This window comes from Bos taurus, chromosome 2 (genome assembly GCF_002263795.3).
Source record: "Bos taurus isolate L1 Dominette 01449 registration number 42190680 breed Hereford chromosome 2, ARS-UCD2.0, whole genome shotgun sequence".
Lineage (NCBI taxonomy): Eukaryota > Metazoa > Chordata > Mammalia > Artiodactyla > Bovidae > Bos > Bos taurus.
In genome coordinates this window covers 112,634,322-112,648,883 of record NC_037329.1, presented here as the reverse complement: position 1 = coordinate 112,648,883, position 14,562 = coordinate 112,634,322, and the positions used below count along the sequence as shown (strand labels likewise).

At 37.8% G+C, this 14,562-nt stretch overlaps 1 protein-coding gene across 3 annotated transcripts in view; it reads left to right on the top strand.

The window, feature by feature from the left end:
* Nucleotides 1–14,562, top strand: part of CUL3 (cullin 3) — a 112,803-nt gene that overhangs the window by 50,745 nt on the left and 47,496 nt on the right. For all 3 annotated transcript variants that reach the window (NM_001192806.2, XM_059875245.1, XM_010802427.3), the window contains one exon: nucleotides 9,405–9,518. In NM_001192806.2, coding sequence (NP_001179735.1) covers nucleotides 9,405–9,518 — 114 coding nt within the window. The remainder of the gene's footprint in view (nucleotides 1–9,404; nucleotides 9,519–14,562) is intronic.

The window sequence follows — 14,562 nt, the reverse complement described above, 5'->3', positions numbered from 1 at the left end:
CATGAAGTGATGGGACCAGATGCCATGATCTTCATTTTCTGAATGTTGAGCTTTAAGCCAACTTTTCCACTCTCCTCTTTCACTTTCATCAAGAGGCCTTCTAGTTTCTGCCTTTTCACTTTCTGCCATAAGGGTGGTGTCATCTGCATATCTGAGGTGATTGATGTTTCTCCCGGCAATCTTGATTCCAGCTTGTGCTTCTTCCAGCTCAGTGTTCCTCATGATGTACTCTACATAGAAGTTAAATAAGCAGGGTGACAATATACAGCCTTGACGTACTCCTTTTCCTATTTGGAACCAGTCTGTTGTTCCATGTCCAGTTCTAACTGTTGCTTCCTGACCTGCATATAGGTTTCTCAAGAGGCAGGTCAGGTGGTCTGGTATTCCCATCTCTTTCAGAATTGTCCACAGTTTATTGTGATCCACACAGTCAAAGGCTTCGGCATAGTCACTGGTATAAATGATATTAATTAGGGGAAACAGCCCACCCTGGAATGGTTCTAAGGCATTGCATGAGTGCCATTGATCTGATCAACCTGTCATATTACAGGAAGAGGAACTACAGAATGTATAGGTTAAGTAACTTGATCAAAGTCCTTGTAACTGCCCTGGGTAACTGTCTGCAAATACAAATTTGATTCTTTAGTTCCTGAGTGAACACTGAAATGCTACAGATTTCTAAGAAGTCACATGATAGTCTCTCTGTGGTATCCTTAAATGTTTTCTTTTTTTTTTTTTTTTTTATAAGCACATGAACCATATTAGTCATGTACCTTTTGATGTTTTAATACATGGTGTATGTTTCAGTGGAAAATAATGTCAAATACAAATGTCCATATTTTTCATAGGTTTATCTATATTGGAATTAAGTTTTGTCCTGAGTTTGAAGATTTTTTAAAGAAGAAAGTCCTTCTCTGTATTCCATATCATCATTAATTATATGGCTTAGTTCTCGTTTCAGTAAAGTTGAGAATTAAAATCTTAGTTATTACTTTTAGTTGATAAAATTTCTTGGTGTTACCTAGATATTAGGATGGGCTTGCTGGGATTTGCCCCAGGCATTTAAACTTTAGAGCATGAAAAAGTTTTAATTAATGATTAAGAATAAATATGTGTGTGTGTGTTAGAGGGTGGGGAGTTAATGTATAGATTATTAATAATCCTTCAACTCTCTAGCCATGAGCTGCTGGCCCAAGGGCAGCCTCCTTGTCCTTTGAGCTCCCACTCATGCTCCTACCTGCTGCCCTCTCCTGTCATTACCCTTTCCACCTTCTTCCCTTCGCCAGTAATTTGATTGATGTGAGAATGTATTTCTTACAACTTGGATGTCAGTTTATCATTGAACACAGTGAACTTACGTTATTATGGCATTGAAAAATAAAGGTTTTGTTTTGATTTACTAATCCACTTTAATCTTTGCTGAGGGTGTAATAAAAAGGACAGGGAAAGCTGTGTTCACAGAAATGGAGGATGTAGTATGTCCATTTGAATTATTGCAGAGGCCTCTGTAAAGGTTGGTGTACTCAAAATAATGATTCTTCATTGTTTGGCATTCAGGTTGCTTTTATGAATAATAATTGTGGCATCATAGCTTATACAATAAGGAAACAAGACCCAATTTGAGAACATAAACGTTGCAATTTAAAAAAATCAATATACAATAAAATTAGCCTTTTAATTTTTATGTACGATTCTGTGAATTTTAACCCATGTATCAGATCAGATCAGAAAAGTCGCTCAGTCGTGTCCGACTCTTTGCGACCCCATGAATTGCAGCACGCCAGGCCTCCCTGTCCATCACCAACTCCCGGAGTTCACCCACACTCACGTCCATCCAGTCAGTGATGCCATCCAGCCATCTCATCCTCTGTCGTTCCCTTCTCCTCTTGCCCCCAATCCCTCCCAGCATCAGAGTCTTTTCCAATGAGTCAACTCTTCGCATGAGGTGGTCAAAGTACTGGAGTTTCAGCTTTAGCATCATTCCTTCCAAAGAAATCCCAGGGCTGATCTTCAGAATGGACTGGTTGGATCTCCTTGCAGTCCAAGGGACTCTCAAGAGTCTTCTCCAACACCACAGTTCAAAAGCATCAATTCTTTGGCGCTCAGCCTTCTTCACAGTCCAACTCTCACATCCATACATGACCACAGGAAAAACCATAGCCTTGACTAGACGAACCTTTGTTGGCAAAGTAATGTCTCTGCTTTTCAATATGCTTTGTAGGTTGGTTATAACTTTCCTGCCAAGGAGTAAACGTCTTTTAATTTCATGGCTGCAGTCACCATCTGTCGTGATTTTGGAGCCCAGGAAAATAAAGTCTGACACTGTTTCCACTGTTTCTCCATCTATTTCCCATGTATAGGTTTATGTAATTGCTATCACAGTCAGTATGGAATATCCTTCAGCCCCAGAAAATTTGTTTTTCCTTTGTTGTCACGTCCTTCTTCCACCGTTAATACTTGGCAACCACTGATCTGTCTGTGTAGTTTTGTTTTGTCAACAATGTTGTATAAATGGAATCATACAGACTAACTTCTTTCATTCACATAATTATTTTGCAATTGAACCAGTCTGTTGTGTGTATCAATAGTTTGTTCCTTGTTATTTCTGGGTGATACTCTTGTTATCAGTGTATCAGTTTGCTTATCCTTTTACTTATTTATTTATTGCAAGACATTTGGGTTGTATAGTTTCTTCTGGTTGTGAATAGAGTCGCTGTGAACATTTTTGTGCAAGTTTTTGTGTGGATACATGTTTTCCTTTCTCTAGGATAAATTCCCAGGAGTGGGATTGCTGGGTCTTGTGGTAAGTGTATATTTAACTTCATAAGATAACTGCCTGACTGCTTGTGGGATTGTGCCATTTTGTATTCCCACTAGCGATGTATGAAAGTTAGCTATTCAGAATCTTTGCCAGCACTTGGTAATGTCAATATTGTAGCCATTGTAATGGATGTGTGTAGTGGTATCTCATCATGCTTTTAATTTGCCTTTCCTTCCTTCCTAATGTTGGTGAACATCTTTTCATGTGCCAGATTGCCTTTTTATATCTTAACTTGGTTGAGTGTCTGTTCAAGTCTTTTCCCCATTTAAAAATTCTGTTTGCTTTCTTTATTGATTTATAAGAGTTTTGGGGTTTTTTGTTTTTATTTTTGGTACAAGTCATTTAATACTTCTTCCCTGTCAATAGTTGGTCTTTTTATTGTTTTAACAGTACTTGCAGAACAAAAGATTTCAATTTTGATGGAGCCCATTTTATCATTTTTGTCTTTTATAGCTCGTGATTTTGGTGTTAGGTTGAAAACTGTTTAAATCTCAGATAATATTTTTTTCCTTACATTTCATTCTGCTATACCCTTTTTCTTTGAATTATTGTGCTTTGGAAATGATAAAGCAAGAAACTTGTCTCCTAAAGTAAAGGTTAATGTTGAATTTTAACAGTGGCTTAAGAAAATCAGGACTTAGAACCACATATAGGTATTATAACTATATAAAAACATTCATACTGAGGAACTTGTGCAAAGGGAAGGAACAAAAATAGCTGGTGTGGCTCTTTAAGTCAGTGGTCCCTTAATCCTGGCTGTTATATCAGAATCACCTGGGTAGCTCTTTAAAAACAAGAATACCCAGATTCTCTTTCTCTTAGATTCTGTGTGGGCCCCCGACTTTGTGTGTGTGTCCCCGACTTTTTGTGTGTGTGTTAGTCCCTCAGTTGTATTCAACTCTGTGGCCCCATCAAACTGTGGCCAGCCAGGCTCTTCTGTGCATGGAGTTCTCCAGACAAGAATGCTGGAGAGGGTTGCTATTTCCTTCTTAAGGGGATATTCCTGACTCAGGTCTCCTGCATTGCAGGTGGATTCTTTACCATCTGAGCTACCAGAGAAGCTTTTTAAGATAGACTCTTATTTTTTATAGCAGTTTTTGATTCACAGCAAAATTGAGCAAAAGGTAATAGAGATTTCCTATATGTCCACTGACACATGTACAGTCTCCCTCACCACAAGCATCCCTGCCAGAGTGGTGCGAACAGTATTGAACTTACACTGACTTATCATTATCACCTACAGTCCATCATCTACATGATGTTTATTCTTGGTGGTGTTTATGCGTTTTGGCAACTGTATAATGAAATACCATTACAATAGCATACAGAATATTTTCACTGCCCTAAAAATCCTCTGTACTCTGCATATTCATTTTTCCTTTCACCCTAAGCCCTGGCAACCATTGATCTTTTTTACAGTCTCTTTAGTTTTGCCTTTTCCATAATGTCATGTGGTTGGAATCATATTGTATGTAGCCTTTTCAGATTGACTTCTTTCACGTTGTAGTATGTACTTAAGGTTCCTCTGCATCTTTTTTTTTCATGGGCTTGATAGCTCATTTCTTTCTAGTGCTGAGTGATATTCCATTGTCTGGATGTACTGCGGTTTATTTATTCACCTACTGAAGGGCATTTTCTTTGCTTCCAGGTTTTGGCAGTTAAAGTAAAGCTCCTATAAACATTATGTCGACATACGTTGTCAACTCCTTTGGTGTTTATTCTGGAAAGCATAATTTTCTGGATCACATAGTAAGAGTATGTCTAGTTTTGTAAGAAACTGCCACTGTCTTCCCAAGTGGCTGTATCATTTTGTATCCCTCCCAGCAGTGATTGAGTGTTCGTTCCTATTGCTCTGCATCCTCACCAAATTTGTCGTTGTCCTTGTTTTGGATTTTGGCCATTCTAATAGATGTGTGGTGGCATCCCATTATTTTAATTCAGACGTTGAACATCTTTTTATATGCGTATTTGCTATCTGAATATCTTTTTGGTGAGGTGTCCAGGTCTAGCCAGTTTTAAAAGTTGGATTGTTTATTTTCTTATTACTGAGTTTTAGAAATTATTTGTGTATTTTGATTAACAGTCCTTTATCAAGTGTATTGAAATTAAAAGATGCTTACTCCTTGGAAGGAAAGTTATGACCAACCTCAGTTCAGTTCAGTTGCTCAGTCATGTCCAACTCTTAGCAGCCCCATGAATCACAGCACGCCAGGCCTCCCTGTCCATCACCAACTCCCGGAGTTCACTCAGACTCATGTGCATCAAGTCAGTGATGCCGTCCAACCATCTCATCCTTTGACGTCCCCTTCTCCTCCTGCCCCCAGTCCCTCCCAGCTTTCCAGTGAGTCAACTCTTCGTATGAGGTGGCCAAAGTACTGGAGTTTCAGCTTTAGCATCATTTCTTCCAAAGAAATCCCAGGGCTGATCTCCTTCAGAATGGAACTGGTTGGATCTCCTTGCAGGCGAAGGGACTCTCAGGAGTCTTCTCCAACACCACAGTTCAAAAGAATCAGTTCTTCGGCACTCAGCCTTCTTCACAGTCCAACTCTCACATCCATACATGACCACTGGAAAAACTATAGCCTTGACTAGACGGACCTTTGTTGGCAAAGTAATGTCTCTGCTTTTGAATATGCTGTCTAGGTTGGTCATAATTTTCCTTCCAAGGAGTAAGTGTCTTTTAATTTCATGGCTGCAGTCACCATCTGCAGTGATTTTGGAGCCCAGAAAAATAAAGTCTGACACTGTTTCCACTGTTTCCCCATCTATTGACCAACCTAGATAGCATATTAAAAAGCAGAGACATTACTTTGCCAACAAAGATCTGTCTAGTCAAGGCTATGGTTTTTTCCAGTGGTCGTGTATGGCTGTGAGAGTTGGACTATAAAGAAAGCTGAGTGCCGAAGAATTGATGCTTTTGAACTGTGGTGTTGGAGAAGACTCTTGAGAGTCCCTTGGACTGCAAGGAGATCCAACCAGTCCATTCTAAAGGAGATCAGTCCTGGGTGTTCTTTGAAAGGAATGATGCTAAAGCTGAAACTCCAATACTTTGGCCACCTCATGCGAAGAGCTGACTCATTTGAAAAGACCCTGATGCTGGGAAAGATTGAAGGCAGGAGGAGAAGGGGATGACAGAGGATGAGATGGTTGGATGGCATCACCGACTCAATGAACATGGGTTTGGCTGGACTCCGGAAGTTGGTGATGGACAGGGAGGCCTGATGTGCTTCGGTTCACGGGGTTGCAAAGAGTAGGACTTGACTGAGTGACTGAATTGAATCGAATCAGGTGTATGTGTCTTTTGTAAATATTTTCTTCCAGTCTGTCTTATCTTTTCATTTTCTGGATTGAAATCTCTTAGTCTCTATGGGATTCTGTCTCTTTGCCAGGCTTATGATTTATTGTTTTAAATTACTGTGTCTTGCTTTCTCCTTTGCAAGGCTAGATGCTTTGCAAAGTCATCAGTTTTCAGCTACTACTTTAGGCTCTTGTCACAGCTGGTGCATCATCCTGCTCTCAGCTTCCATGATCTTATTAAACTTGTTCATCATCTCATTCTTCACATTACAGCTTTTCATCTGCATAATGTTCATATAGATTTTTTAAGTAATGGATCGGGTCACAATATGATTGGTAGGACCCTTTGGTTCTGGTACCACCTTTATTTCAGGGTTCTTCTTCCCCTTTGCCTTTGCTAGTGCAAAAACTAACTATGGTTTTGGTAGGGTGTGAGATTGATAATGTTACATATCCCCCACTTTCTGTTTTAAACTTTCTGTATTGTTATGTTAATAATTTGTAAGATAAAGGTTAAATCTTTTGTCACTTTATGTGTATTTTGCTTTATATGCCAGCTTAGTCTTGAAAAAGCCTGTTTTGATCTTCATAAACATTAAATTTTCATCTCCTTCTACCATTTTATTGTAAGTTTGGACAAATAATCTTTCACTTTTCATGTATCAGTACAAAGATCCTTTTCGGAAACAGTTTTAAAGGAACAATTTCTTGATCATAGAGTGATCTGAATAAGAGATGATTGCAGCAAGTATATTTAAGGGCATTTATCTTTCATCTTTTAGTCATCTCTGTGTGTGATCATTCAAAAATAAGTATTAACAAAATTAACTCTTAATAGCAACTTCCTTTCTGCTAAGTAGAATTCACTATTACTGATTTGTCAGGATAATTTTTTGAAGTATAATGCAAATAAAGCAGTGTTATTATTTCTGACACACTGTGCTAGTTGGTTACATTTTAATATTGTTGAAAGGCAGTATCTTATACTTGCTGATAATATTTTTAGTGTATAAATTAGTGGTTTTAGAAAACATGCCTTATTTTATAACTTTTAATAGGTAAATTTTTCATTTATTCAGCAAATATACCAAACATGTTTTTGCATTCCAAAATCAGAATGACTTTATAAATAGAGTTAACATATAACTTGATTTTATAAGAAAGGGAATATTTTCACTTAAATCCTTTCAAATGATTAATTTCTAGATTTTCCAGTGTTTAGAATGTCTAATACAGTTTCTCTAGTATTGTCATGATTTTAATTTAATTGCTACTCAGAGTTTAGAGGGTCAGTGAAAGAATATGAAGCTTGATGAAGAATTTTGTAAATAGGTACATTTTCAGCTTGCTGGGTTTTTTAATTTGTTTAGCATATGGGAGCTTGCATATGATGTGTGGTAGACTTAATTACTTGAAATATGATGTTTTACCACTTTGCATGAAAATGTTTAACATAGTACTGTCAACTGACATGGGTGTTTATCACTTTTAATATTGTCAACATATTTATAGAGTAATCTCTTAGTGATATATTTAAAGTCAAGTAGCTGAGTCTTGTGAACAAGAGTATATAATGAAATTTTGAATTATGTGGTATAGACTAGTGGTTTTCATATTGTATGTTTGGTAGAAGAGATTAATTGTCCCACCAGTAAAAATCTCCCACTATTTTTCCTCTACATGTAAGAAAAAATAAATTACAGTTTTCTCAGATTCAGCTTTCTCTCCCATGTATTCAGAATAACGTGTGTGTGTTTTAATCTTTGGCACTTAAAATCACTTTATTCTAGTTCTAATACACAATGACATTTGATTTACATGTGTTTATAATTTGGGTTTTAGGTGTCAGAAAGTACTGTGCCTTCAGATTCTTCCAGCCTGAAAAAGTTAAACCATTGCTGTAGATTATCTGTGGTGAAGAATGTTTAGAGATTAAAAAAAAAAAATATGTCTCTTTAGGCTGGAGTTACTGAGAGTTGAGGTGGACCGTGGAAGATTGGTTGGATTTGAAAAACTGGCATTAATAGTCCCAAAGTGTCATAGGAACTTAGAGGACAGATGCAGTACTTCATGACGAAGCCAAAACCAGAGTCTAGATTCTGTTTCCTAGTCAAAGAATTTTTCCATTGAACTGATAACATAGCAGGAAGAAGTAATGGGCAGTAACCTGTTACTGGAGAAGGTGTGAATATACTTGTGGATTGTGGAAAAAAATTCCTGAATTCTTATCAGAATTGCCTTTAAAGGGTATTTCAGGCTGGAAGGAACTTTATGCAAAGGCGGAAATGGTGAAAGAACATACCTTGTTGGAGGTGAATCATGGTATTGGAGAGTGGGTATGAAATAAAGGGTCTTTTATATGCCAGGCACTGTTGTAGATGTGGGAGGTACACACGGAGAAGAGAAAATCCCTGCTGCAATGGAGCAATAGTAAAGAAATAAATATGTAATATACTGGTAATTAGTGACAAATACTGTGAGGAACAATAAAGTGCAGGGTGAAGAAGTAGAGGTATTGTTATTAAAATAGGATAGTCAGGAAAGACCTTTTTGTGGAGGTTAAACTTCAGTAGAAGAAAAGGAGGGGAGTGAGCTGTGTGAACTAAGCAGAGGAGATGGCAGAGCACATTTGCAGTATGCAGCTTTGTGGTAGCTGGAGTACATTAAGTTAATGTATTTTATGCTTGTTGAGTGTTTGCTGAGTGTTAGGCACTGTCTTATGTGTATTTCAAGTGGTAATTCAGTCCTTAAAACAGTCCTATAAAATGGATACTGTTTTAGATATGAGGCAGCTGAAGCACGGAGATGAAATAATTTACCCAAGGTTGCACTCCTAATCAACTGGGATTCAAGCCCAGGTAGTTTGACTCCAAAGTCAGTATTATTGACCATTTTTCAAAGATGGGGGAGGGGTAGTGTAGTAGAAGGTTTAACTGGAGCGATAGAGCCTGGGACCAGTTCTGTGGCACCTTTGTAGTTCTTTTGTAAGTCTTTAGGATTTTATGCTGACAGGTTACATCATTGGAGGGTTGAGAAATGCCCAGGAGATTGCTTTATGATTCTGGAGGTCAAGAGACCTGTCTGGACTGTACAAAACATGTTTTGTTAGTTATCTGTATATAGGTTATATTATAGCTTAAAATATTTCTACTGGTCTGTAACATGTTTCTTTGATTTAAAATCGAAGATTTCACTTCATTATTTTGTTGAACAGATAATGTGCACGTATACATATGAGTGTGCGTTAGGTGTATAAACAAACTGTAATGAACCCTTCTGTTAATAGGTGCGAGAAGATGTACTAAATTCATTGAATAACAACTTTCTTCAAACGCTAAATCAAGCTTGGAATGATCATCAGACAGCTATGGTGATGATTAGAGACATACTAATGTATATGGTAAGTAGAGCTTTGTTGTTTTTAAGTTAAGCATTTCAAAACACATTGTCTTTATTTCTGTCACATTTAGTTAGATTGTGCAACTCGGTGTGGGAAACTTTTCTTCTTTTTTTTAATACCATTTATGTCATAAGGGCCAACTTTAGCTTATATAAATAAAATCTTAGTTCGTATACTTAAGGATTAGAAAGGAAAAGATGTAATCAAGCACTTACGCTTCAATATGGGAAATACTGAAAAGCCCATCTCTGAGTAAGGGGAGTTGAGTGACAACATGAGAGATGAAAGCTAAATATTCTCTTGCAGATTTTTAAACCCTAATGTCCTTATGTTTTCAGTTACCGTATTAATGCAACTTTTTTTGTAATAACTGTACTCTTAATAGTTGCCATCTGTCTCTCCCAGTGGTATGTGTGTGTGCTCAGTTGTGTCCTACCCTTTGTGACCCCATGGACTGTAGCCCTCCCAGGCTCCTCTGTCCATGGAATTGCCCAGGCAAGAATACTAGAGTGAGTTGCCATTTTCTCCTCTAGGAATGTGTGTGTATATGTGTACATGTACACACACACACACACACACACACACACACACATATGTGTATATATATTCTTCAGATATGTATTCCCTTTTTCACGTATAACTTTTTTGTTTTTATCATTCAAAAAAAAATACCTTGTTGATCAGAACAATTAGGAAAACATTGACTTGAGCTAGACTGTTTAATAGCTTTCAAGGAGATTAAAAACTGTCAGGTTTTTTTTTTAATACAATTATTAAAGATTCGTCAAGCTTAATTATTGTGTCTGCAGAGTCACCAAGCCCAATAACTTGTTTCTTCAGTGTTTGTGCTTGGGAATTGAACTTATGTTTGGGAATTGTACTTAATGATTTTCTTCTAAGATTTTACTCTCTGCTTTGGAATTTTTATTTTCAGTTTCTTTAGTTTTTGATTATTAGTTGTAATGGTGAGAGTGTATCCTATTTTCTTTACTTGGTAGAATGAGGCAGTCTTTGAAAAGAATTTCCAGTGAGATCAAAGAACTATAAAGTTTTTTGTTCTGCTGAGTGAATTCAATCAGTCCTATTACCCCAGGATTTGTGATGCTGGGAAAGATTGAATGCGGGAGGAGAAGGGGTGGCAGAGGATGAGGTGGTTGGATGGCATCACTGATGCTATGGACGTGAGTTTGAGTAAGCTCTGGGGGTTGGTGATGGACAGGGAGGCCTGGAGTGCTGCAGTCCATGGGGTCACAAAGAGTGGGGACATGACTGAGTGACTGAACTGAACTGATTGGCGAGAGCATCAAAGAGGGGCTACTTCATTTTTCAGGGTTTTGGGAAAAGGTTTAGCAGATTATTTAGCCTTTCTGAGCCTCATTTTCCTTTTCACAATAGTGATCGCAGTGTAGACATTTTGAGGTAAATGAGGTAGCCTGTGAAAACATATTATAATGTTTAGGATTTAAATGTGAAATGACTTCGCTTACTACTGTCTTTTTTAAGTTCCAGTTTGTTGAGTCTTTGAGTTTCAACACAGACACTGAGATAGAAAATCACTTGTGATTTTATAGTCCATTGCTCTATTGATCAGTATTTTGAAATAATATATACTTACTCTTTATACTCTGTGATTTTTTAGAATTTCTATTTTATTTCAGCACACACACCACATTTTTTGTTGGTGGGGGCACAAAAGAAATCTCACACTTTGAATCCTAGCTGTTACGTGACTGTAGTCAGGGAGCTAATTATGATAATCAGGGAACTAATTATTATTCCTTGGCTTCATTTATAAAATGAAAATAATATTGTACTCATGGGTAGAGTAGCCGTGAGGCTTAAAGGAGCCCTTCATGTGAAGCATTTATATGGCCTGGACTGCAGTATTGTGTTCAGTAAAAATTGGTAGTAATATTTCCCTTCATCTTTTCATCGAATCCATCTAGTAGTGTAACAGCCCTGGATAAACCCAGCCACTTGCCTTCCCTGGGCTTCTGCTGGTATAAACCCCACTTGGGAAACCTCATACTATGTGTCCATTTTCGTGAACGTCCTCTATCAACCTTCCACACTGCCCAGAAGTCTCTAGTCAGCTCATTCTACCATTTTGAAACAATTCTTTCTCTTCAAGCCTCCTGCTATCCTGCTGGTCCCCTTACTCTTAATAAACAATCTCATCTGCCTTTTAGAGAAAGAGAAAGCATCAGGTAGAAGCTGTATTCATCTCTTGCCTCTGAGTCTGCAAGTTTCCCTCTATTTTCTCCCCCTTCTCAGAATAGTATCCCACTAAATTTTCTCTTGGACCCCCTCCACTGCCACCCAGGATCTCCCATTGCTATTCACAGCTAAATGTCTCATAGGAAGTGTTGACACTTGCTTCTCTCTTTTCTCATCGGTTTGAATCCGCCTGCAAGGTAGGAGACCCAGATTTGATCCCTGAGTCGAAAAGATCCCCTGGAACAAGAAATGGCAAACCACTCCAGTATTCTTCCCTGGGAAATCCCATGCACAGGGGAGCCTAGTGGGCAAGTCCATGAGGTCGCAAGAGTCAGATACGACTTAGTGACTAAACCACCACCATTCATTTTGAGTATGTTTCAGTCACGCTTCTACCTCAGCTCTTCTGTTCTGTCTTGCTCCTACTAGGATCACCATGTTTGCACATCTCTGAAAACAAAGCGCACTGCTAATCCTCACTTGCCTTGATTTCCCAGCAGCATTGGCACGCTTGAGTACTATTATTCTGGCATGGTTGAGTGCTTATTTTCTGTCATCAAGTACTCCCTTGGTATACCTCTGGCCTTTCTGACTGTTTCTTCTCAGTCACTCTTCTCTCTCTTCTTGCCCCTTAAAATAGAGCCTTTCTTGGGGCTTACCCTAGGCTTCCCTCTCCTGGTACATGGTTTTTACTTACCTTGACTCTCTGTAGTGCCTTTGTGTAAATGATTCTCACCTTATCTCTCCAGTCTCATGCTCTGAGATTCAGACTCATAAATTCATTGATCTAGCTGGTGGCTCCCTTCCCTGTCTAGAGATGGTTCAAACTTGGCATTTCCAAGTGAGCTCATAATCAGTGTTATTCCATTTGGTCATGACAGGAACCTGGGAATTATTTTGTCAGTTTCTTCTCCCTTTTTTCCCACATCATATATTTCTAGAATGTGTAATTTCTCTATTTTCATATCTGCCACTCAAGACCAGAGCACTTTGATTTCTCAGTAGCTAGTCATAGAACATTAACCATGCTCTCCTCTCTTCTTTTTCACATGGTTCCTAGAATTATTACTTTAAAGTGCATGATTCTCTCTTATCCTTCTCTCTCATCTTGGAATTTTCATACCTGTGTTGTCGGGAAGTGTTTGCAGAATGTTTCCTTTCTTTTGTCATGTGTTTCTTCTTATCCTTTAAGACTTTGCTTAGATTTCTGGTAAGCTTTCCTTGCTCCATGCTTTGTACTGCCCGTGGCCCCAGCTGCTCTCATTGTACCTAGCGCTACTCCCTTTGTAGTATTTATCATTACTAACAAGTGCTTAAAGCCTCAGTTCCTCACTAGACTGGACTGGGAGGGGTGGGGACGGGACAGTGTTTGTATCATGGCTCTGTCTCCAACACCTAGCACAGCCTCCTGCACAACCTAGGCACTCACTACATCTTAGAATTACTATACACGTTGTGTTTTAATAGATGGTGCATTTTTTTCAAAATGCTTATTAAAAAATGCAAAATTTTAGATTTAGAAAGAGGTTAAAGTGTTGATAATGTATTTTCATATTCCACAGGTATAATTCTTTCATCTTTCATTCTCTTCGTTTTGCCTTTTTATGTGTAGTATTCTGGGCTTAACTAAATAAGTTTTTTTAAAATTAAAGTATAATTAATTTCAGTTAACATTGAAATGTGCAGAACTAAAGTGTACAAAGTTATTTTTGACACATGTATGCACATGTGTAACCAGAGCTTCAGTCAAGATAAATTCTTCTAATTTTCCCAAAACTCCTCTCCTCCCCCCCAATTTTTTTATATTGACATCCCCGTTATTTTCTATGAAGCTTTTTACCCTCATTCCAAACTTATCAGATCACTTTACCTGCTAGATAAGACATATACCTAGGCAGATTTCTTCTTCCTGTGAAGACTGGCTCTGACTGTTGGAATATTAGAACTTAGGCTCATGGGAGAAGAGAAGATGCTGCACTGTCTTCCACCTTCCTCCTCCTCAGCTAGCTGACTTTTACTCTGACAGGGAGATGTCTGTATCTAAAATGCCCTGCACCAGCCTCAGTGTATAGATAACGTGGGAAGCACTGGCTCTTGAAAGTGAAAATGGAATCACAGGTTACATGGAGGCAGCTATTGGTCAAAATTTGTCCCTGAACACTTTGTTGGCAGGTTCAGCGTTCTGGAAAGAAAAGTGTACACATATCTCAAAATGGAACATGTGATTCTGCCACTATACTTTTTCTAACATTTGAGACTTAATTTACCTGTTTTGTCCCTGAAAGCATTGGGGTTTGTAATCTGCTTTATTTTTAATTCATCCTTTTCTTTAAGAAAAGTTAACATGTTAAACTTCTAAGATTGGTTTGGGGCTACTTAGTATGTTATCTTTTAAGTTTTGTAATTTTATGAAGAAAATTTGTTATAGGTTATATAATAGCTTTAATTATCAAAATAATCCACAGATATATTAATATTCATGCATTTCTCCCCCTGTAAACTATAAAATAGCTATTATATGGATGGCATTCTGTAGGTTGCTTTGGAGCAATTAGAATTCATTTCAAAAGAAATAGAAAAGCATTTCCTATTGTGTGGAAGGTTAATAGAATTTTCTGCATAAAACTTTGTGATGATTTTCCAAGATACTTTCATATTTTTACTTATTTATCTATATTCCCAGTCATTTTTACAAATAATAAAGATACAGTTCTGTTGAGGTTATCCTTAAAGACTAGAAGCTATAAATTCAAAGTCATGGGGGGAGAGTTGACCCAGGTTAAAAATGGATCACTGCTTCTTTGAGCTATTAGGAAAGTCATTAGGA